The sequence below is a fragment of the Rhipicephalus sanguineus genome, chromosome 4 (assembly GCF_013339695.2).
Source record: "Rhipicephalus sanguineus isolate Rsan-2018 chromosome 4, BIME_Rsan_1.4, whole genome shotgun sequence".
In the NCBI taxonomy this organism is placed as follows: Eukaryota; Metazoa; Arthropoda; class Arachnida; order Ixodida; family Ixodidae; genus Rhipicephalus; species Rhipicephalus sanguineus.
This window is the reverse complement of record NC_051179.1, coordinates 52,478,684-52,504,134: the sequence shown is the minus strand read 5'-3', so window position 1 is coordinate 52,504,134 and position 25,451 is coordinate 52,478,684. Positions and strand designations below refer to the sequence as shown.

Here is a 25,451-nt window from a genome sequence, read left to right as displayed (position 1 = left end):
TTCCCTGTTTGTACTGTCGTTATCAACACCCAACCGCGAACCTTCATCACGGGGCTCAAGTGCGCACGCTCAAGGAGGGACAGGGCACGTGGCCACACTATAGAATACTATTCGCGGACCACCGAGAGCTAACGGTCAAGCGAACAGGAAGCTGCTTCCGTTTCCTCTCTTTCTTCCGGTTCCTCGTCACCACCATCCATTGCGAAGACGACGTCTCCCGGAGCAAGGGCACAATGGCGTATATGGTATACGCACGTATACACACACAGCGGTCTCCATCGGAAACACACACACAGACGCACGCACGCTCAAAGAGACGGGCAGGGTGATCAGTATCGAATGCGCGGCGCTCCAAGGAGACTCTCACTCTCTCTCCCGCTCCTTCTCACTCTCTTTCTCTCGCGTTCTTCCGATTGTCTCCGCACAGAGCGCAGTCCACGCGCCCCCGCCTCTGTTCTCTGCGCACGGTTCCGCAAAGTGGCCCGGCGATGGGCAATCCGTAGAGCCGTGCGTTGGCGGTCGAGATGGTCATTCAGTATGTGTGACAACGCGAAGGGCCCCCATTGTCGTCTTGCGTCTCGACCCCCCCCCCCCTCCTCCCTCTCCTTCGCTATCACGTCGTACAGATGATGAGAAAGAGAGCGAACGAACGAGACGTTGTAGAGAAAAGAAAGTTCCCGGGTGTACATATAAGAAGATGAAGAAGAGGAGAGGTGAAAGGATGCCCGGAGCCAGGCAAGTGTGTCGTCCTTGGTGAGATGGTGTCAGTAGATACGGAGAGAGAAGCGGCAGACGATCGTGTGTGCGCACCCGAAAGGAAGGTTTCGCTCTTCCTATTTGGAGGACAGAGTGTGTGTGTGCGCCACTTGTTTATCCTCGCAGACCGTGTCACGTGTCTCGGCGTGCGCCCGCGCAGCCATGTAGCACTGATGCGCGTGTGCGCGGGGGATACGTGAACGAGATCCCGCCCTTCTCAGGCCCATACCCCTATGTGATGAGTAGATAGATAATGAGTGCCCCTTGGGGGAGCGTCGACTGCATCTGACTACGATTCCGCTCCACAGTGGCAGACTATAAGCGTTACAATTTTAGCCTCCCTATACCGTTCTTGTGTGGCCTGTATTCGTAAATTGTTCGCATTGTGCAGAGCGGGGTATGTCTACAGGAATAATAATAAATAATATCTGGTATTTTACGTGCCAAAACCATGATTTGATTGTGAGGCACGCCGTAGTGGAGGGCTCCGAAAATTTCGACCATCTGGTGTTCTTCAACGTGCACTGACATCACGGAGTACACGCGCGTGCACCTTTTCACCTCCATCGAAATGTGACTGCCGCGGCAGGGATCGAACCCGTGCCCTTAGCGCACAGGTCGCCAAACTCACTCATGAGCCGACTCACTCAGACTCAGATCGAGCCGTGAGTCTGAGTCAGAGTGAGTCCGGGTGAGTAATATTTTGGTGAGTGTTAGTCCGAGTGAGTCCGGTTGAGGAAAATTTCGGTGAGTCTGATAACAAGTGAGCCCTAAGCGCAAAATATATTTCTTGAATGAGTCAGAATGAGCTCCGCACTTCTTTTTTTCCCGACCTATGCCTTAGCGTCAGTAGCCGACCACTGTAACCGCTGTATCACTGCGGCATACATGTCGACAGTAAGGTACATACATCGTTCGGACTGCCGCTGTAATTGCTAACAAGGTTGTGGGTTCTGTTCCCCCCGTCGGCGAGTTGTTTCTTCATCGAATTCAATTATTTTTGTATTTTACCGCATCCTTGCTATACATCCCCTAACCCTTTCAGACGCCTTGTACACAATTGTGTGCACCACTTGTATTTGCCAATTGTGTCGACTAGTGGCTACGAAAGAGCACGGTACAGTGAGGGTTGGATAAATGAAAACCTCCTGTGAATATCTGTCTATTCTTTCAGCTTCATTTGGCAGTGTGCTGTTGCATACACTCTAAAAGTGGTGACCGATAAATGTGATTTTTGTGCACCGAGAGTAAGGGTTACCTAGTTTAGAATTTATGCAATCAAAGATAATGTAACCCTTACTATATAGCTGCACAAATGTGCACTTTATTTCTAGTCAGAAATGCGATTCTATTTATGCAAAAACAGAACGCGAATACCTTCAGGATAAATAGATATTTAATCGCAATTTTAAAAAAATATGAGTTACTGTAGAGCATATAAATCAAGGTATTATGACAGTAGTTTTGTTGAAATAGAATATCGAGTGTCTTCAGGTAACGCTGCCTAAATTTGACGCACTTATGGACAGTTCTTCATAGGCGGCGTCTGAAAGGGTTAAAAACTATACGAATAGCTTTGGACGACAGCAGATTAAGCTTCTCGACGAAAATTCTTTGCGAAACCACAAGGCACGCGGACAAAGAAGTAAGAGAAGTGTACCAGAGAACACAGCACAAACGCTTCTGTTGTCATCTGTAACGACCAGAGACCAAGCGCCGACTTGTACAGATATTCAGGACGGCGCACCGATTACTACATTTCGTACGTGGAGCTGTTTCTAGGCTGTTATAGACACTCTAGCCCACCTGCTAATCCCCCTTAGTCAACTCGCGCACAAAAGCACACCCCGTCCTCTATCTCGCCTAAATACGCCGCGGCGGCTGCATTTTCGATGGAGGCGAAAATGTCTGAGGCCCGTGTACTTACGTAGATTTTTAAAGAACCCCATGTGGTCGAAATTTCCGGAGCCCTCCACTACGGCGTCTCTCATAATCATATCGTGGTTTTGGGACGTTAAACCCCAGATATTATTATTATTATTATTATTATTATTATTATTATTATTATTATTATTATTATTATTATTATTATTATTATTATTATTATTATCTCGCCTAAATACCTCAAATATAAAATTTTTAGCTTAGAAATTCGGTGACGGACCGGAGCGACGCGTTTTAAATATGCTTCCTTTAACTGTCGAACGGCTCATGGTTTTTTTTTTTTTTTTTTGCTTTTCGTATACGTTGCTGTCAACTGAGGCAGAAGCATTGTCTCTATTAGATAGGTGCAGTGCGTTTCTCGTTTTGAATCACGTCACGATTTTACGCACATTTTGAGTGACTAATCAGCACAAACGCGTACCAAGTCAGTTCACTTCTCTGACGCGTTTGTTTTTGTTTTGTTTTTCTTTTCTGTTTCAATGCGGTTCAGATCTCTCGAAAAGGGGCGGGTAAAAAAAATACATCGCCTTGTGAAAAGGGATGTGCGTGAACAATGCTATACTCAACGTACCACACGACCCATTTCGTCGCGCGAACTATATATAAGCGTCGCAAAGCGTAATTTCCCCACAATGACCGAGCAGCGCACTCACCCGCTCTCTGTGGGCACATGAGCAAACGAGGCGATTCCTCTAGCACTACGTACGTCTCATTAAGACTTTTCCGGTCGTTACACCCGCGCAATTTGGACTCCTACAATTGTTCCTTTACAAATACACGTGTGTTTTATCTTTCTAGAAACGAAAACTCAGCGGGAGCTTTTCGTTGTTTGAATTTTTCATGTGGAAAGCTGGCCCATTTGGCTGTTAGCACTTTGTATATTTGTGTGTGCCAATAAGCTGTGTCAAAGCTCTATGCGTTCGTGTGGATGTATTGAGAACCTCCTGTATGTGAAATTACACGGCAAACCTAGGGGATCGACTTAATGGAATCGAAAGCAACTTCATACGATACGTAGGCCCAGGAATTTAAAACCTCCCCCCCCCCCACCCGTCAGCACCCTCCTCCTGACATCCCCCCCCCCCCCCCCGCAGGAGGATGCCCACACCCCCGTAAAGATTACTCCAGGCTAACCCATCCCCCATCCCCCCCCCCCCCCCCCCGTAAAGAAATGCACTCAGGCACACCCCCGCATCATGGTAACACTTTTAAGATCGAGATTTGGGATAAACCCCCGGCTAGGTATATATTGGGGGCAATGCTTTATGTATTCGTATGGGTGTTTTAGAGCCTCGCATGTGAAATTCTGGGGAAAAGCTATGGGATCGACTGAATGGGATCGAAAGTAATACGTCCTGAGGATACTTTCAGGTCCACGCAATAAAAGAAAAAAAAATCACGCGATTCGCATATAATGGTTCAAGGTTATTGCCGACGTCTTCGCTATGCCCCGTGCGGGAGACGAGACCGAGTGGCGTACGAGTTTTGAATCGAGTACGCATTCGTTAATGCCGACTTTGTCATAAATAATCTGTGTGTTTTAAACAAAGGCGCTTAGAAGAGGCGAAAAGAACTGCCGTTTTGCCTCCTCTATGCTATGTCGAGGGTTCTCTCCTTCCATCCTTGTACTCCACTGTCGGCAAGAACTTGGACTGGGTCACGTGCATTAACGTCAAAGAAAATTGTTGCCTCACGGGAAAAAAGCCATGTGACAACCAGCCCCGTCATTGTGAAACAATGCTTTGCAGCTCACTTGTATGTATAGAACGAAAAGAAAGAAAGAAAGAAAGAAAGAAGAAAGAAAAGAAAGAAAGAAAGAAAGAAAGAAAGAAAGAAAGAAAGAAAGAAAGAAAGAAAGAAAGAAAGAAAGAAAGAAAGAAAGAAAGCAAGCTCGCATACGCAATGAAGTACCCGCCTAAGAAATTCTAGCCGGTCAAAATTAATTATTGGGAAGCGGCTCACTGCATACTTTTGCTGTACTTTTTGCAAGACGCAGAACAAAAAAAAAAAAAGCCAAAGGGAATACGAACGAGAATGCGCTTCTAATTATATGCAGCACTGTTCCCCATAAACGCTATATTTCAACTATCCCCGGCGCCGCCAGCCTTAGTGGAATTACTCCTCAAACCTGCAATACATCTCCAGCTTTGCTTCGAGACGTAAGGCGCAATTAATCAGTCAACTACTCCGCGCAAGTATGGAAAACAACGACAAAAAGGTTCATGCTTTTAGAGGCAGCGATCCGATTTTCGAACGCCGATTCCGTCTTATTTCGTCACCCGCGTACTCTATTTGCTCCTCAAATTTGCATACACATTTTTCTCGCGTTTATTCTCGATTACTGTCGACAATCGCGCAACGCGCGGGCCAAATTACAGACGAAGTTAGATATATACAAGCTATATATCTTCGGCTATATATACCGTATAGATGGCGCAACGGGGTGTCGTTACTTCCCATCGGGTCTTCGAAATAAGCCTCGCGGTAGTTTTTTTCCAACCTCCTATTCGTCTCTTAAATATTCTTTAAGTTAATACTTTTCGAGTCTTGGAAGAGTAACGTTGCTTGCCGGAGCAATTCAAAGCTGTGCTTGTTTTTTTTAAACTTCTTTCCGCGTCGTCGAGCTGGAATATAAATTGGATAAAGCGCCTTGAGCTCCGGGGGCGGGCGAACTGCGAACTTAAAGAAAATAATAAATAAATAAATCGTGCACGAGGCTGCACCCGGAGCTATATAGAACAACGAGTTTGTTTTACCGATGCGAGGGAATTCCTGGGTACCCCCCCCCCCTCGGAAGGCAAAGTAATTTCGGCACTCCCAGTTGGCACGAGAAGATAAATTAATGCATAAACTTATGAAACGAAACTGTACATCTAACGCACGTACATTCGTACGGATGAAGAAACGTAAGAACGTAAAGAAGCGCAGTACAATTCGCGACAGATCCTCCTCTTCATGTTTTTTGTTCTATTTTTTATGCTTCTCCGATTCCTTCACACAAATGATTCATTTAGGTCGGCGAAGCGAAAGTCAAACATCGCCCTACAAAACTGGCAAAATACGCAGCCTTTTTTAAACGCGCAGGCAGGTATGCACTGACGAAAGATAAGACTCTATGCGTGCGTGCGCACGTAAGTACGTAAGACGTAAGCCAGGACGCTTCGAAAATTGTTTCGGGTGAACCGTGCCGAATTCCGCGTTAAAACGAGCGAACGGCAGAGCGAGAGAGAGATAGGAACGGGGAAACGCAATAGGGGTGGGGCTCCAAATTGTTGTACGCCTGGGCATCAATTGTTACGTTTCTTTTTTTTTTTCGTTTTATCTAAACAAAGCTGGAACGAAGAAACACCGCGTAGAAATGCGCCAGGCAGCCCTTTAGATGTACATGGGAACGCATTTGCCTGCTTGGCTTTGACGGCGGCTCCGCTAACAGTTTCGCCGGCTGCCTCCCCGTACCGTCGCCATCTCGGGTTGCCCCCGCGAAATGGGGAACGTCATTTGTACGACGACATCTCGCCTCTCTCCCTCTCTCCTCCTCCTCCTCCTCCTTTTTTTTCATGGCGTTACAGCTGTCTTCCATAACAACCTTCTCACCTGGCTCCAATACTCATATTTGTACCGTCCCCCTCATTCTTCTGTATATAACTATTTCGGTGACTTATTCTTCGTCTTCTTTATCTGTCGCTGCATAATGTCTGACAGTGCATAGCATTGGGGGAACGTGTCGGCAAATTGACGTTTCTTGTTTTCGTTTTTCTTTCTTATCATTTCGGCAAATGCGCGACACGCGGTTGCTGACAATCGTGTTTCTCTTCTTCCTCCCTTCGCAGGCGATTCCCCGGAGACTGGCGTTGCCCGTGGCGCTCGTTTTGGCCACAGCGGTGGCCGCCTGTCTGATCCCATTGGCCGAGAGCAGTGAGTGTCGTTGCTCGAAGGACTCGGTCTCTTTTGACCGTCCTTTACACTGTTTTCTATGTATGTATGTATGTATGTATGTATGTATGTATGTATGTATGTATGTATGTATGTATGTATGTATGTATGTATGTATGTATGTATGTATGTATGTATGTATGTATGTATGTATGTATGTATGCATGCATGTATGTATGTATGTATGTATGCATGTACGTACGTACGTAGTGTGTATGTATGTATGCATGCATGTATGTATGTATGTATGTATGTATGTATGTATGTATGTATGTATGTATGTATGTATGTATGTATGTATGTATGTATGTATGTATGTATGTATGTATGTATGTATGTATGTATGTATGTATGTATGTATGTTCTTGGCGCTAAGTGTAGCGAGGGTGAGCTGAACAGTGGAAACGAGCGAAGGATACGTTTGTAGGCAAAAGAAAGACGGAAAGGTGGTGTGTAAGTGTGGCGAGAGAGTGGACAGAGGTAGGCTTAATGATTACGTGTACTTACATAGGTATCACGGAGGATTGTTTACTGTATTACCTGAGTGAAAGTGGGAATCAGATACTGATGGAACAAGGGGGGGGGGGGCAGAGAGAGAGAGCGTACACGGATGATGATGTGAGTGAGTGAGTGAGTGAGTGAGTGAGTGAGTGAGTGAGTGAGTGAGTGAGTGAGTGAGTGAGTGAGTGAGTGAGTGAGTGAGTGAGTGAGTGAGTGAGTGAGTGAGTGAGTGAGTGAGTGAGTGAGTGAGTGAGTGAGTGAGTGAGTGAGTGAGATTGTTGAATGAGACTCTACATGCGGTTTAGTAAGGAAGCGATCGAGCACGAACGGGCAATGAAAGAAAGGAGCGTCTGGTCAATCAGCTTCACTTACTTACAGAGCCGCAGAGCACCACTTATATAGAATATAATTCAGTTTAGGCTACAAGAAGCGACGGGTTTTCTTGCTGCACATTGAGCAAGCCCGGGAGTCACATACTTGAACGGAAAGCTTCAACAACCTCAACTCCTATGATCACTTAGCTATTGGGCGCTGTTTTCGCCACGTGCCATACCACTATCGTTTTCAAGCGAGCTCCTTGCCTTACAAATTATCACGCGCGTATGCTCATGCTCGCGATCGTCGATATTTCAAAGAGGATCGGCAGACTCCAAACAAGCGCTTTCCGAGGGCCCGCACTTCACCATTAAACATGTCTGCTGGCGCTGGCGCTGCGCGTTCCCAGTGCAAAACAAAACGGGCAGGCAGCAAAAGATGCGCCGCTGAAATTAAAAACCTGACTGATTTATGCTCGGTTGCGTAAAAAAAGAAAAAAGATTCGTTCCATTCTTAAAAAATGCGGAATTTATGCGTGCATTGCACCGTGTAATCTCGTCCGGCGAGCGAGCTTCGCACGAAGGAAAACATGAGGCGCTCGCGTCCATTTCTCCACCACAAGGCGGCGGCCATGGCATTTCTGCTCGCGTTAACATAATAATGCAAGGCCGGTCCCAGTGAGAAGCGCAGTGTTCTGGTTCTTGTTGTGTTCTTTCGCATCGCCGTCCACGTATTTCGCCTCTCTTTTGATTAGTTTTCGCTCTTTCTTTGAGGGTGGTAGGAGGGCAGAAGGGAAGAAGGGCTTGCAGCGTCTAGGCTGGTGTCTGATTACCATTCGCAGCGCATGGATACCATTCCAGAAACAAAAAAAAATTAGAAAGCTTACGATGCATTTCGATGATTACCCGAAACAGAGCACTAAACCCCAGCGATGTACAGATAGATGATTCGCGTTCATTAATCATCAGCAACGCTCGAAATGGTGAGGGCGTTTTGCTCGTGATGCTTGTAAACTGCTATTTCTTCCCTCCAAACACTCCTCTCTATCCTACACCCACCCTCAAATTCCTTTTTTTTCTCTCTTTCTCTCTTATTACGTAGATTTTCTCGAGCAGCCCATCTGTCGTGACGCTTTCGACTGACGGATGTTAGTAAAAATGCTAAACTATAGTAAGAGCAAGACAGTTAATGTGCTGAATGACGGTCGGCTTTTCAATTGTCCCAAGCATGCAAACGCGCAAGGCCTGCCTCTCTAGTATAAACTCGTTGTTGGGCTAGTTGGTGCATTGCATCCAGGAAATATTGCTCCCAGTTGGTAATCTAGCCGCTTTCCTGTCCCTTTCATCGCTTCCTGCGTTCGTCTGTTCTTGGCTGGTTGTTTCGTGGAAGCCTGCCTCTCTGTTTACTACGATGCCGCTCTATCTGGACAACGGCTTTTGTCGTTGTATATGGTTGGTTCGGCTTATTCATTTAATTACCCAAAGCGGAGTACACGTTTAAATGTTGCCTTCTTATTGAAACAATGGGTAGCTTACACTCTAAGAAAAAAGAAAAAGTCATTTGACTCCTTTAGGAGATTCCTGACTTGCCACGTATATGACTCTCTTTTAACTACACGTCAACTCTCTTTGCAGATCACTGTGCTCTCTTCGGAGAGTCACGTGACCCGCAAGAGAGTTAACGTGTCTCTGTAAAGAGAATCGTATACGTGGCAAGTCAGTACTCTCCAAAAGGAGTCACACGTACTCTTTTTTTTTTTTCTTAGAGTGCAGAGTTCGTGGCACCTCCGCGCAACGCAACGTGAACACGTACGCTTGTATAAATGTCGCTGAGCCTGGTGAGGGCGCGTCAGTGGATAATTACATATATTCCGCACCTTAAAAGGTTTTGTTATTGTTGTTGTTGCACCCAGCACATCTGCGCACCAGTATTGCGCAATTGGTGAAGCGATTGCCCGCTTAGATTGCCACGCTAATCCTGCATTTAGCGAGCACTTAAGTAAACCAACTATAGAATCTCGCTCTCTTAAACTTAAGTGTATACTTGTGAAGCAAAACGGAAGGAGAAAGAAGGTACACCACCGTGTTAAACCTACTGCCAACGACAAAGTGTCGGCTGAAGAATTTGCATGGAACTTCAGACTCTCAAGGTTCGACGCTAAAGGCTTTCAAGGCTATACAGTGTCCGAACGGAAGTTATGCCTGTTTGCAGCCAGATGAGTACGTATACACTGAACTACGGAAACGCGCGATAAGCGCGGCGCTATTTCCCCACCCACGCCCCAGACGACACGTCCGATTAAATTCAACTTCACCCCGTATACGCTACGACGACATGCACGGAAAGTGCGCGAAGATAATCCAGCTACCTCGTGTAGCGACATCGTTTTCAGTCAAGATATATAACGTAATGATCAATGAGAGTCCATTAGCCGAGCTCCGTACGGGCCGGTCTTTCGCTTTTATAGGAAAAGGAGCGCTGTAATACGGTGCAGCGTGGCGGAAGCTGCCGAATCCAATCATCATCATCATCATCATCATCATCATCATCATCATCATCATCATCATCATCATCATCATCATCATCAGCCTGTCTACGCCCACTGCAGGGCAAAGGCCTCTCCCATGTTCCGCCAATCAACCCGGTCCTGTGCTTTCTGCTGCCACGTAATACCTGCAAACTTCTTAATCTCATCTACCCACCTAATTTTCTGTCTCCCCCTCACGCGTTTGCCATCTCTTGGAATCCAGTCAGTTACCCTTAATGACCACCGGTTATCCTGCCGACGTGCTACGTGCCCGGCCCATATCCATTTCTTCTTCTTGATTTCAACTATGATGTCCTTAACCCCCGTTTGTTCCCTGACCCACTCTGCTCTCTTCCTGTCTCTTAAGGTTACACCTATCATTTTCCTTTCCATCGCTCGCTGCGTCGTCCTCAATTTAAGTTGAACCCTCTTTGTAAGTCTCCAGGTTTCTGCTCCGTAGGTAAGTACCGGTAAGATGCAGCTGTTATATACCTTCCTCTTGAGGGATAGTGGTAGATTACCATTCATGATTTGATAATGCTTGCCGAATGAGCCCCAACCCATCCTTATTCTTCTAGTTATTTCACTCTCATGGTTCGGCTCCGCGGTTACTACCTGTCCTAAGTAGACGTACTCCTTTACAACTTCCAGTGTCTCGCCACCTATCGCAAAGCGATGTTCTCTGCCAAGATTGTTCCACATTACTTTAGTTTTATGCATATTAATTTTCAGACCTACTCTTCTACTTTCCGTATCCAGTTCAGTAATCATGAGAATCCAATCAGGCGCCTGATTTTGTGTAACGAGTTTTGCTCGTGAGAACGCGTTGCGTAGTTAAAACAACTTGAACCCCATAGCCAATTTAAGATGGTTACTGGTATGTTGTCTCACGAAACCTAATTATACTCGCGGATAACAGTGTCTTCGTATTGGGCCTATCATAGGCTGGTGCTGCAGCTCAACAGCCTTTGCAAGCGCTGCACGGATCTAGCGGGACAGCCAAAGTATACGGTTTGCTTTTCAACGCTGAGACTGTCGCAGTTCTTAAGCCGGGCTCCTATGAAAGGAAAGATTTACGGCCTGCCCGCGACGGGGCTTTCCCGAAACCCCGCGTGTAATAACGGCTATAGTGGCCAGGGTTTGACGACAGTCAAGAATGGAAGGGGGGGGGGGGGGCGGTCTCTTCGCCCGTATACTGATTTTCTTTCATATTCGTTATTTCATACCTTTAGATTTTTTTCTAGTAGAAGTGCGAGTCCACAATAGTACTCCCGAAAGACACGGAAAGACGCAACATCAACTACAGCGACGTGCAACAGTATAACAATAATAACACTCAGAAAAAAAAAAACAGGAAAGCTTTGAAGAAGGACGGGGGCACTTTGGGAGTCACTCGGAGTCCATTTCGCCGGAGTGTCTTATACGTGGGCGCGCGCTTTTATTTACGCACGACGAATGGTCTCGATTGGAGAGGCCGAATAGTATTCACCGGAAACGGGGCAAACGGTTATAAAAAATAAATAAATAAAAAAATCGGGCTTTGCTTTCTCCGGTTCCAGGCGGCCACCATGTGTTTCTTTAGAATCGGTCTGGCGATCTTTATCTGATACCATCGAATAAGAGAGTCCACCGACGGCTACTTCTTGCGCTTGGTACTACCCGTTCGCGTAACGGAGTCCACCAATGGCTACTACTTGCGCTGGGTATCACGAGCCCCAGTAGAAGTAGCCATGAACAGCCACCAACTAGCCCGATGCATCGCTCGCTTGAAATCCACCGAGAGTGACACACTCGACCGGAGGAATTGAAGAGAGGTACAGAAGTGGCGAAGGGTTTTAAAGAAACTGATAAAGGCAACGCAATTATTCGGTTTGAAATAAGATGCCTTGTTGCTGCTATGACAGCGGATGGCCAACATAGGCCAACGATCAATAACCAACCGATTTCTTAAATTGGTCAGAGACCTCGCCAACTTTAGCCAGTGCTTGTAGTATGCAAATAAATATGGCAGCTGGCTACTTTACTTGCGAGAAGTTGAATTCAAACAGAAATTGTCGTCGGGGTCGTGTCGTGTATATACGTCATGCCCAGACATCGAAATCGGTTTGAGAGGCGCATGAAGACATTCTCTTAAAGAAAAAGCGCGCAATGCGACTCAACTGATAGCTCTTACATAGAGGAGGCTGTCATGTGTAGAGACGTGCGATTGGAGGCTGCAGTTCCTGAAAACAACGCAGAGAAAGAGTGCCAAGCAGTGGTCGGAGTTGGAGGTCGTGCGGATGTTTCCTGGCGCGCCATCACCTCCCCCCGACTCTTCTCCGCGAAACCGCTAGCAGATTGTGCCAACGTGCTGTCGAAAGTTCGACAACCTTCAGGAGGCACACCCGTCTTCGAGCTGATAAAAGCGACAAGGCTACTGGTATACACATATATAAACGCAGGTTACGTGGTGTCTGGGTTGCTGCGTACCCGATCGCGTATCGCGCATGCCCGAAATAGAGAGAGAGATAGAGAATACCAGCACACCACCCAGTCGGGGCCACTTGTAAACGAAGACTCCTAGACGAAACCCCGCAGACTCTAGCAATCGAGAGGTATGTCGCACTTTGGAATGTTTCGCATCCAGCTCGCTTTCAATCTTAGTTCTTTGATCGTAGTTGAGCAAGCCGTATTCATCGAGACATTCTCTCTCTCTCTCTCTCTCTCTCTCTCTCGTTTTAGTTTGCTCCCTGCAAAGCAGTGCGAAGAGTAAAGACGACGCGGCGACCTTGAAGCAGGCTTCAAGGAAGTCTGCCTCGCCGCGAATCCAGCATTTATCGGGTCGCGCCGATGGCGAATAGCAAAAGTGAACGACAAAGGGAGAGGAGGAAAGAAGAAGAAGAAGAAGAAACTGGAGCGAAAAAGCACGGGACATGTCGATGTGCGGGCGCAGCTTGGCGCTTCCTATAGACTGGAGCGAAATCGCACGATCTCTCTCAAGGCCCGCGTGGCCAGTTTTTTCTTTTTTTTTTCTTTAAAACGAAAGCGGATCGTGCTTTGCAGTTTAGACGAACGGTACGCCAGCATCGAGTTGCCTATTCCCCCTTTTCCCTCTACCCGTTCGCTCCTTGGTTAAACCAAGCCCCCCTCCCTCCGCATTCATCCCTAGCACGCACTAACAAGCCTGTCTGGACCGTTGGCTATTCCAGCACTTTTAATCAAGGTGATCTCGACCGTGCTATAGCGCGCGCTCACATTTCTGAAGAGTCGTGGCGCCCCCATACACTCTGAGAAAAAAAAAGTATGCGTTAGTATGTGTCGCACTTTTGGGTGAGTCCTTTACCTGCCACGTAAGTTATGACTCTCTTTAAAGAGAAACATTAGCTCTCATTTGGGTTCCCACGACTCTCCGACGAGAGTATATAATGATCTCCAAAGAGAGTTCACGTGTCTCTTCAAAGAAAGTCATACACGTAGAAAGTCAGGACGTACAAAAAAAAAAAAGAAAATTGTCAAGTGGCTTTTTTTTTTTCACAGGGTAAGGGTGATCTCACTCGCCTCCTTTCACTCACCCCTTTCGTCTTTATTACTCTTTTCTTTTAAGTTTATTTTTTGTCCACTTATTACGTTCTCAGCGAGACTTTGCTGTATTTCTTTTTAAGTTCTGTCGCTTCGTTGTCGTCCTACACACCCTATGGACAGTTCTCACAGCACCGTAGGTCAACCTCGATGACTCCCAGATTTGCCGAGAGCGCTCCGTTAGATTGGCGCCAGCGCCGCGTCGAGGAGACCGATCGCCGCACCGGTTCTCTTTTCTAATTATAGAACGGGCCATATACGCCGTCCCCCTCGGCGCGTGGTATGTAGCGTACGTGTGCGGGATTTATTGTATCGTGAGGAGATAGCTGCGGGTCCGTATAGCCTCATTCTTAGGCGTCGCGCGCTACGCCTGTCTCCTCGCTTGCACTGTAAGACGTACTCTTGAGCAAGCCATGCCACGTGTACCGAGCTTCTCCCAATGCTGCACGGCAAGTAAACGGGATCGTTAAATGCGATGCGTCCTTGTGTGAGCAGACCGAGCATGCGGCCTGCGATTTTCTTTCTTTCTTTCTTTGCGATGAATGTCTGCACGGTGCGCACTTTTTTTTTCAATCAGATGCGTTCTCACGGGTTTAAGAGCGAACTCGCGAGGGTGCATCTGTTTTCCTGGCCCAATTTTCGTAGCAGCTAGTCGCGACGCACATCAGTATGTGGAGGTGCTGCGCGTGGGTCAGTGACTGGTATCAGGGACGTTAGACGGATACCCCTTACTAATCCGGCTCGTGCGCTAGCATTGCGCGTGTAGGCTGTTTGCGAGCCGTCACAAGCAACACGCATACATTCGTGGAATGTAGCCGCGGAGAACGGATCTTGTTCGTTAAAACAAACACCTGTTTAACATCCTGCCTAGCACCCATATAGCAGTGGTCTAGTGGTTATGGTGCTTGACTATACCGTATCGAAGGCCGCTGCATCGAATCCCCACCGAAGCAGCTGCATTTCCATGGAGGCGAAATGTTGGAGGCCTGTGTTCTTAAGTATATAAGCGCACGTTAGAGAACGAGACCGGTACATTGCCCTAAGTTAAGCGTAGGCGTTGGGGACTTGTACTACTCTATTCCACATGATTAACTGATGAGATGTGTCAATGGGCGAATAACCGATAATACTGAAGAATAAAAGAAAACCTACAGAGAGTAACACAAAGTAAACGAATCAAGTACAATGTATGCTCCCACAACATGTTCCCAATATACCAACGTTGACGCCCCCCAAAAAATATATACCCCTTACAATCGGTTACGACATAAAGTATGTAGAGAGAATGGCAGCCCAATAACTTTTTGAGTAACCTGCGCCTTTTAGTGATCACTGGTCACTGCAGAGTTAGCCTTTTCCATCAAAGCGAGTGGAGCGATTGCTTAGCATTTGCAGTTAGCTACAAGCGCTAGCCACGGTGGTCAGCGGCGCCTCATGTGTTTCGCATAGTTCTTTCTAGTGACTCTCGTTAAATGCTCCAATAAGGCGAAGATAATTCAAAAGATAAGCACACACACTCTACCACGTATGAGAGTTATCAATTCGCCTTCTACATCGCCCATCGTCGCCGATCTGCGTGCCCCACGGATGCCGCGCGTATTACGATAACGCCTTATCGTTTGCTTCCCCACCGCGGGCACGCCTCAACGCCGACGCGTCGTCCGTCTTCCTCGCGGCTAATTTACCTCGTCAATGAGGCGTGCGACGAGGATGCTTAGCTAGCGTTCTCGCTAAGCGGCTTTCTTTCATACGACCACCGAGGCATTAAGGAGGGGCAAAAAAATATAACACAGTTGACGACGAGGAGACGTATAATATCGGTAGCAGCATCGGTGTCGTCTCGGCAGACGCTGCGCTAAGCAGACAGCCGCGGTGACGCCGCACCCTTCCTTCCGTGTAAGGAAAGGAAGAAAAGGAAGGAAGGATCGGTCGGTCGGTCGGTCGCGCACATCCCTTCTTCTTCTTCATCGTGATAAGTGTCAGAGCACCGGGAGGATCCGCTCAGTTCCGGCCCATATCCCTAACTACTGGCGACAGAAGGCGGCGCGTGCAATGCCGGGCGCATCGCGATCCGCGAAGGCAAGTCTGCTTCGTCCTCTCCCCCCCCCCCTCCTCTTCTAAAGGCGCGGCCTGGCATCTAGCGCGACGCTCTGGTTCCTAATTGCGAGCGGCACGTGATTACCCCGGGGCCGCCCGCCCCCCCCTAAAACCCACCGCCCACCCGATTCCAAGTGCACGCCAGAGAGTTTTCGGGACTGGGGAAGAGCGCAGACCCCCCACGAGAAGCGCACGTTATGGTATATACCATATACTCTTTGCCCATCACGGCGTATACGTTCCTCTTAGATCTCATTAGCGGTCGTGCGCGGCGGTTCCGGTAATGAGCCTCCGACCTCTTCCCTCCTTTCCCTATGGCTTGGGAGGAGGCCCGCGACTTGTTATAGCATCGGTCGGGACGAGACGACGTTGAAGACGACCGAGCGCGTCCCGACGAAACCCGCGGCGATGCTGATGCGTTGCTTCTTTAGCGCCAACGGTTTGCGTGCAGCGTACGTCGACGGCATACACGGTGCGCCCTCGTACTGGCTCGTATAGTAAAATTACTCAACGCGATAATTCGTACATGAGTCGATCTACATTCTTCGCAACCGGTTTAGATGTTTCAGGTTCTCACAGTTCGCTTTTGTAAGGCGCGCAGCGCTTATGTGTGCAATTAAAAATAAACAACAACAACCCGTAGCTGAGGTCGGAGCAGTACAACTTCGTTGCTGCTACCAGACGTTGATGACGTTATATTATAGCTGTAGCTTCCGCGGAGTGTTATCAACAAAGAAAGCATGCATTGAATGACATTTCAGAGCCTATAGTAATTCGACAGCAGTATTCACTCCGTCCTCATATAACAAGAGGTAATAATTATAATAGAAATAATAATTGTTGAGGTTCAACGTTCCAAAATCACCATATGATTATGAGAGACGCCGTACTGGAGGGCTCCGGAAATTTCGGCCACCGGGGGTTCTTTAACGTGCACCCAAATCTAAGTACACCGGCCTCAAGCATTATAGCCTCCATCGGAAATGTGGCCGCCGTGGCCGGGATTCGATCCCGCGACCTGCGGGTCAGCACTCGAGCACCTTAATAACAAGAGGCAGTACGTAGAGCCCAAATAACGCCGCCAGTGATGCTGAGCAAAGTGCGGCGAAAGTATCGCCTTTGAAATTGGTTTCCACGACTACAATGCATATAGCCGCCGCAAAAAGCTGTAGAGCATGATGCAATCACCATTAACTGCGTCAACTCATCAACGACACGTAACGAAGAACTGGAGTGTTTTGTCTTCTCTTGCGAGTGCCAGATCATGCATGGGCATATTTCCTATATACGAAAGAGCGATTTGAAACAAAATAAAACTGTTGAAGCACGATTTGTTCCTTTTATTTCCTGAATTCGTCAGCTGGAAGAGAGAGAAACATTCTTTGATGAACGCTGAAAATGTTTGCTCGGCGCCTGATCACGCACCTGTATACATGCCGTGCTGCTTCATGCAGCACGCCAGGCTAACATGAAATAATGAACTTATTCTGCTTATCTCAAGGCTGGTACAGTGGCCTTTAGATGTGCATGAGCAGATGTGTGATCCGTTTTGGGTTTGTATAACTTTCATCACATCCCTTATCATCAAACGTACCGTACTAAGCCGTAATGTATGGGCTAACATGCGCACCTTCCTATCACTCATTTCAATCATCTCTCTCTTCTCTCAACGGCCCGTGTGCACAAATCATCTGCACGTAACTGATCCACGGCCTCACGTTGGTCCCACGTGCGGCGGCTCAATTTTTGATGACGCACTCACAGCGTGCGTCCTCTCTCTACTGCTCCTATCCATCGGTACCGCGTGATGCTCCATATTTCCGCCCTTCAGCGAAGGCGGATTTGGCGTGCGAGTATAAACGCACGCAGAAAGAAAAAGAAAACGCAAATAAGACGAACTGCGGCCCTGGGCAATTGAATTATCCCAGACAGGAAGCGCTCCGATCGGTAAAGCGATTGATGAGTTAAATATGTAGTAATCCCGGTAGTGGGTCGGGATGTATATATATGATGGATTCGCGTTTGTCCCTTCATGCATTGCGGCGAATGCGTGGTAAGTGCAACTGACAGGCGAATATTGAAGGAGGGCCGGAAAAAAAGAAAAAAACAAAACAAAGTGTCTCTTCCAGACGTATCTTGCAGTAGTACTTGAGAAGGCCGAGCGACGTTGTACTATATATCATTTAGACTTATAAGGATATTACGGTGTATATACTGCTCGGGTTTCAGACAGGTAACTTCAGACTACCGTCGGAGTTGCTGACGTATAGTGGGTAGAGAGCATAGACTTTCCTAGGGAACTATGGAGCTGAGATCGTTCAGCCACCGTGGGAATAATGGGTAGTACGTGGATTTGCCTAGTCTTCGTGCTTGCGGCTTAAAACGCACGTGTGGCTTTGTTTATTGTTGTCTTTTGGTTTTTGTTTCAGATAAAAAGAAATGGCTGGTTTTGAACCTCGCGAGCTAATTTGAATTAGTCATCCTAGACAGACAAAGGTGGTGAAGTGGGAATGCTGAACTTTTCTGCTGAAATTCGCCTCGCGACAAAGCGGCTGCGGGCCATACGGAGTCGCACGGAGCCTAAAGAACGAAGTTCAGGCAAATCCGTGTACTACCTATCATTCCCATACTGGCTGAAGCGTCATGCGTTACAACTCCCATAGACACCATATTTCCCTCTAGTGTACTATACTATGAAACTTCGTGGGGCAGAGGATTACGCCGAGGCCGCGAGGTGCTGATTCCAGCTGCATCACATAATAATGTTGATAGATCCCTATACCTAACTCGACCAGTCCTAACCTTTCAGGTGATAAAGACCATTCCTCCAAATAAACGAGTAGGCTCTGCGAGATAATGCAGTCTGCACAGGATGTAACATGAATGGGATTGCAGGTTTGTTCGCGAATAGCTGACGCCCTTGCGTGCTACGTGCATTTTGCGCTGCATCTTTTATAATCGCTGAGGGTGAATTAGAGATTGAGTGAGTGCAATGGTAGTAGTTGTGCAAAGGAAATATATCCAGAACTTCTGCAGCAGGTGGTAGTGTATACGCGTAATTCGTGTGCACAAAAGCTCGTTTGTGTCCCGCACAAATAAACAATATGTTGACTTCCCGTAGCCGCATAGACGTGCACTGTTTGAATAATGAGATCTAATGTAAGCATGGCTCAAGGAAGCTGTATCCCGCTCAGTTTTATTAATGTGTACATTGTTTCCGTTACTCCGACGACGCTGATACACTCCTTAGCTATTCAAGTGTCGCCTGCAGGCACGCAGTTAGAAAACTGTTGTGCGCTCGGGAGGAAGTCTTACATAAAGCCTGGTAGCTATGGGGATTAGCATTCACTGAGTCACATATTAAGCACACTGATATTAGATTAATCATATTCGCGGGCAATCTACAAGCAAATGTATCTTATTAAGTGAAACTGCCAGTGCTATGCAAGATAATAAGCTTAGATTCAGTTTAGATTAGACTTTGACGCTTATTTTGCCTTATTTTTTATATAATGTTTATTATTAGCTTACTTTTTCCTATTCATTCAGATAAATATGTATTCCCACATATAGTGTGTGGTAATGGTGCTTGTTCTTTTTTTTTGTAACTGTCTATCATCTTGATTGATTGATTGATTGATTGATTGATTGATTGATTGATTGATTGATTGATTGATTGATTGATTGATTGATTGTACAGCTGTGTGCGCCTCTGTCGCCTGCTTCACCGCAAAAATAGTTGTTGTAATGAGCACATAAACTAAAACAGGCAATAAGATCAGCCGTTTAGATGAGTTAGATTACCCAATTTAGTGAAAGCGTTGAGACATCTGCTCATTACAATAAGGCAACGCAAAGATGACTGTGTTGTGAACACAGACACAGGCAAAAGAAAAAAGAAGGTTGTAAATCAGACAGGAGATCGCTGCCGTTGGCTACTGTGATTGGTCTATAAGCTTATGGCAATCAACAACGATGCTCAGTTGCATCTCAACAGGCGTTTTATTTAAGGCAGCATAAAGCTAATAAGAACACCACACAGGCTCTGTAGTCAATTGTACAACAGCATCGTGAAAACACTTCGAATATGAGGCAAAATAACAAGCAATAAATACGTTTACTGTGTCTAAGCAGGCTGCCTTACTCAAGTTTTTTTTCGCTTTTTTTTTTTTCATCTGCAGGAGCTCTGAATATCAAGAAGAGAGCTGCTTTTTACATCGCCAACGACACTGGTGAGTGGACTTGCTGTCTTTTCTTTTGTACATCACTATGCGGCCGACATGCCGAGAATGTTTCACCAAAAAAAATAAATAAAAAGGCACACTGTGCTTACAAATTATACATGTCAGAACCCAGAAATAATAATATCCAGACAAAAACAAAATAAATTCCAGAAGGAAGAGGACGAAAAAAACGCGGATGTGCACTTAAGGCTTTTTCTGAAAACGGTAGCGCCATCTTGTCAACGTTAGTTACAATCTCGAAACTTGAGACGATGTTGGCATTGCACTTTAACACCCCCCCCCCCTCTCCCTTTCTCTTCAATGTTGTCAGCTGCGTTCGCTTGTTGAAAGCACTTGAAGCGGAGATGCCGCTACGAATTTGCACCTTACACGTGATCGCGGCCTTCCATCGTCCTTTTTATTTTATTTTTTTTCCCTTCTACCGCTTGCGACGAGATAGACGGTTGCGGTTTCCTTGCTTCTTCTTAAACGTCCGCTTTTTTTTCGGTAACGATGCAACTTGACCCTACCGTGTTGACGTGAAGTGCGTAGACCTATGCGCTCGTGTTTTAAGACGTGAGTGCTCAGAAGTAGAAGCAAAACACTTTCATCTCTTTTTATCACAACCAGGAAAGCTTGCTCTTAAAAATAAAATTGTAATGCCAGCAAATGTGCCACGATATTACGCGCTAACAGTGATGATAATCAACAATTAGAACAAAGCAAGTGAAATGAAAGGGAGGGGGGCAATTGAACTAAATATATGACGAGGAGACCAGAACAACGATTTCTTATAAATGTATGTGTGCAATACAAAGTGGCTAAAGGACAAATGAACAGTAGCTTCTGTATAAGCAATTTGAAAGAAATGACTCACTGTATCGTAGTGGATAGGAGCATGATAGGAGCTGGTGCTTCAACCGCCAAGGCCATACTCCAGAATTTGTTCAATTTCGAGAGAGCTCCCCTGTTCGTCAATACCTGCAATAGGCAAAACAACTTGGATATATTAAAGACAAATGACAGAGAACATGCGTTATAAGAAGTACAATATTACACACGCACACACATTTCCTGCGAAAAGAAAAAAACGAACTCTGCTGTTTTACGAGTCGAAATATCTTCCGCGAAGAAGATAACGAAAAAAAAGCAGCACATTGAATAACGCAAATACATTCTGAAATGTGTCAAAGATTTCGGGACAGTTCCTTTTTATGGTGGCTTCAAGGAACGAACACTCATCACCCCAACCCCGAGAATGAAGTTTCGGCAGCACACATAGCGCCGCTTTATCAAAAACATTGTGTCGCCGTTCCTTCTTGTAGCTTTGTGCTTACACACCGAGTCTTCGTCAAGGAATTGCAGAAAGATGTCGCCTCCAATCGTAAGAACAGGGAAACGAAGAAAAACTCCGGGACGGGCCAAGCAAAATGACTGAATACTGTCCACATTATCAAAGTTTTATAGACAGAGCACATAACAAAGGGTGATGACATCACTTAAGGGCGAAGGTGGTCGCCAAATCGTTACACGCGCCGCTTTTCCCACGTGGCTCGTTAAGGGCGTGGACCGTAAGGAAATGGAGTTCGTCAAGCCTTATTACCGGTCGAGGGTGAAGAGGGCGGGAGAGGGAAGCGAGACGTCCTTCTTATCGTGTTCTTATTTCCACCTCGCCGCTGGGTGTGCCTACAACAACAGCTGTAGCAACGTCGTTGCTGCTTCGGGCAGGAGTGTGCTCGACAGATCGAAGAGCGCGAAATCGGGAAGAGTGGGGAAACGTAGGTACAGACGGTGGGGATAGAAAAGGAAAATAGGAGGAGCTGCCTCCGAAGAGGCCGCAATGACTTCTTTCCGGACACGGCTGACGAGTGCCAGTCACGAATAGGCGCACGCGCGTGCACCACTGATGTGTCTATCCACTCTAGCGATATGCCGTTCTTTTTTTATTTTTTCGTTATCTTCACGCGGGAATGGTGAGTGCTGAGGCGAGAAGAACCATTCGCGTTGTTTTCCATTAGGTAGTGGTAAGGTATAGATCTGGGAAAAAGAAGAGAACGGCTAAAGTGAAATGTGTAATGAATCAGCGCTATGCTCCGGGTGGCAGAATGAATGTAAGCTGAGGGGAAAACAAAAAACAGAACCCCTGAAACATTCGACACAGTCAGTTAAGCCTGCCTATGCAGTAGTGACCTCCCTACTGCAAAGACAATTCACACAAAGAAACAAACACAGCCATTAAGTGAAGTCGTCGAAGGAATGGGCCAACCATAAATAACCTATATTTTCAAAACTAGGCCACTAAAGCGTTCCTTCCATTTGTGATCTGAAGGCGCGAAAATAAACAAGGATGACTGTGAACAAGCTATATACGACGTTTGTTTTCACTAACCGCTGCAAAATTGCACAATTGAAATTGATTATTTAATTAACTGATTGATTACTAGCTGCCGCAAGATTGATTGATTGATTGATTGATTGATTGATTGATTGATTGATTGATTGATTGATTGATTGATTGATTGATTGATTGATTGGAAACAAGTAAGGGACTAGCTTGTCGACAATGTTGTGCACATTAGGTTTATCCTCTCCCGTCGCAACGACCCACGAACCACTGCGGGCAAAACTTGTATTCGGTTGTTGGTGCGACTAAGTGCAGTTTTCAGCACAAACTCGGCTTACTTCGTTTGTTAATGAGCGCCGTGGCTTTTCGAACCCCAGTTCTACAACGGGTCCGCCTGACGTGCTTCGTCACAGACCTCTCGCGTATACTAACTGAGTGATTCTCATGAAATTTCAACCATCGCAAGTATCATCGTGGCCGCAGTAATTGTCATTTCTCACACTCCTCCCTGTTTCCCTTTCCCAGTAAAGTGTACTTGCACGTAGTACGATCATGCCTCAAATTGATTATTTGCTCTACCATTTCATTTAAAAAAATTGCATTTGTCGCTCGCCATGAGGGTCGGTTTTGTCGCAGAAGAGTATCATAACACCTGCGAACTCGATTATCTGGCCGTGGCAATGAAATATGGCGAAGTCTATGAGAGACCCAATAGCAGTATCGTGGTAAAAAATACCGTTTCAGTATTCCACTCGTATACATTCGGGTCATCAGCTGGAGAGCACTGCGAAAACATAAGTGTTTAAATTCCCGCTGAAATTTCATCCTAACGAGACGTATAAAGAAATTTCAAGAACACAGAGGCCCGTTTAAGTTTCTTATCAAGCTTTTTAGTGTTTCCTTTTTTCTTTTTTGTGAAGCACTGAAAAATGAAACAAAAATTCGGCGAGCAAAGAAAAAATAAAAATTAAAGACGGCAGCCAGCATGCCTCGTCGTGTCTTTATCGCACCTTATACGACGCGGGAAACACGGAATTCCAAAACGGCAAGGCGGGCGCATTCCTCTCGTGGGCGCCAGCATGAGATGGAATGAAGAAGAAAAAAAAATACCGAATAGAAGCGCAGAAAAGGAGACGGCGTGAAAACGTTTGCAATAAGGAAAGCTAAAGAGGAGCCACTGTTTCAAGGTTCTTTCGCCTTCTCCTTCGGTTTGTTTTATTACATTTAAGGCCTTAGTGGCACGCGTGCGGGGAGATATGGCTCGGCTCCCGTTTTTTGGGGGGCTCCCGCGCCTCTCACAGTGCCACCTTCAGTTCGCGCGCACAAATGATAGCATCTGGCTCGGTAAGCGTAGTGCCTTGGAATTGCGTTTATTGCGTACCATAAAGAATAAGACCGTAAGACTAGCGTGGTGGCTACGACGCTGTTGTGACGCTGTATGATGGCGAACCCCTCAAGTTGTGGTATCTTATAGCGCGCAATGACGCGGCGATTTTTTTTTTTACATAAAACCGGTTCGCGAGTGAACGTAGGCTACTGGTACGATTCAGCACACTTTATGTTCAGTCATGTCTGTCTCTACGTTTACTGGGGCGGCATATCCTCGACGCGGTCGCACCTTGCCGTACCGTTAATTTCTACGTCTGTAAGTCGTCGCCGATTGGCTCGCAGTGTCGTTACGCCCGCTATTATAGGATTGCCTCGAAAACGAACATGACGAACGTGACGGAGTTCGGACGACGCAGTGGTATTTGAACGTGTACAAAACAAGGAAGAGCTACCTCTTCGTAAATACATAAATAAATACATTCTGAGTGTTAGTACACCCACGATGTAACATTTAGTAAATAATGTTAAAGGCTCCAGAGCTGATCGAGGCACAGCTCCCGCGGCGGCTGTGTTTTCGATGGAGGCGAAAATGCTTGAAGCCCGTGTTCTTAGATTTAGGTGCACGTTAAAGAACCCCAGGTGGTCGAAATTTCCGGAGCCCTGCACTACGGCGTTCCTGATTATGATATCGTGGTTTGGGGACGTTAAACCCCAGATATTATTATTATTATATTATAGGTACACCTCGCCCGCATATAACGACGCATGCAACTTCCTTATGCTGGCTGATATGGTCATTCGCGTGTAATCACTGTTCTCTTCAAAGCGAATTTGTGCTGTTAATACTTGTAACATTATTTACAGAACGCATTATACAATCGCCCACGGAAGGACACGTGCTCGACAATTCATTTGCCTTCAACTTGAACGCGTCGTTCTTTAATTAGTAGCGGCGCTTTCGTTAATCCGACACGCTTGCCCCTTCGTACCGAGAACACTTAACATGGCGAGATTTTTCTTTACACTCTCAATTCTCACCATAGGTTGGCAAACTCAATCACGAGTCGACTCACAGAAACCAATTGCCGTTAGCCCGAGTAATCCAGGCTTAGTAAAATTTTGGTGATCTTGAGACCGAGTGGACCCAGCTGAGCAGGCTTTTCGTGAGTCTTAGTCCGACTGAGCCCGGCTGAATACAATTCTGGTGAATCCGAGTATGAGCAAGCCGGGTTAAGCAGAATTTCCGTGCGCCTGAGTAGAAGCAGGCTCCAAGCAAAATATGTATATATAAATATATTTTTTATTGAATATGACCGAGTTTTATTCGTATCGCCGAGCTACTGTTCTCACTAACACGGAACAATTGATGGTAATCGTGTCGTTCGGTGTACTTGCAAGAGCAAGAAAAATATATTCCTAACGCGGGCACGGCTTCCGAGAGATTGTGTATTTCGGAGTCGGATCATTTTCTCACGAATAGCGCAGCTGCGTATAACCGACGACATTTTATCGCACGCCGGAATTTCTAAAAGACTGGATTCGTGCATCGTTCCTATACCTTTGTGCCACATCCGCCGCTAGTCGTCTTATAAAAAGAAAACGGCAGCTATAACGTAAAGCTAAACCAACCTAACCCCTACCGAAGTTGACTTAAGTCGTATATAAAGCGAGGACTATCTGGCGAAAGTTTTATTTTTTTTTTCATCATCTGAATTTTTTACGTATACGCTTGCGAAGCGACCACGTCGTACGGGTTTTGTTGAAGGCTGCAAGCATGGGTAACGAGTATTCAAGAAAAAAAAATCATACAGAAAAAAAAAAAGAAACGAGCAGCCTTGAAGTGTGGGTGGGACTGCAAATCGTATACTTCAAAGTGATAGGACAAAAATATAAAGCAGGAAAATTATTGCGTTTGTGAGCAGGC

At 46.3% G+C, this 25,451-nt stretch overlaps 1 protein-coding gene across 1 annotated transcript in view; it reads left to right on the top strand.

The window, feature by feature from the left end:
• The window catches only part of LOC119390000 (mucin-19), a 94,142-nt gene that overhangs the window by 34,919 nt on the left and 33,772 nt on the right, over positions 1 to 25,451 (top strand). Inside the window, exons 2-3 of the mRNA XM_049414617.1 lie at positions 6,531 to 6,615; positions 19,813 to 19,863. Of these exons, the coding sequence (XP_049270574.1) occupies positions 6,531 to 6,615; positions 19,813 to 19,863 (136 nt within the window). The remainder of the gene's footprint in view (positions 1 to 6,530; positions 6,616 to 19,812; positions 19,864 to 25,451) is intronic.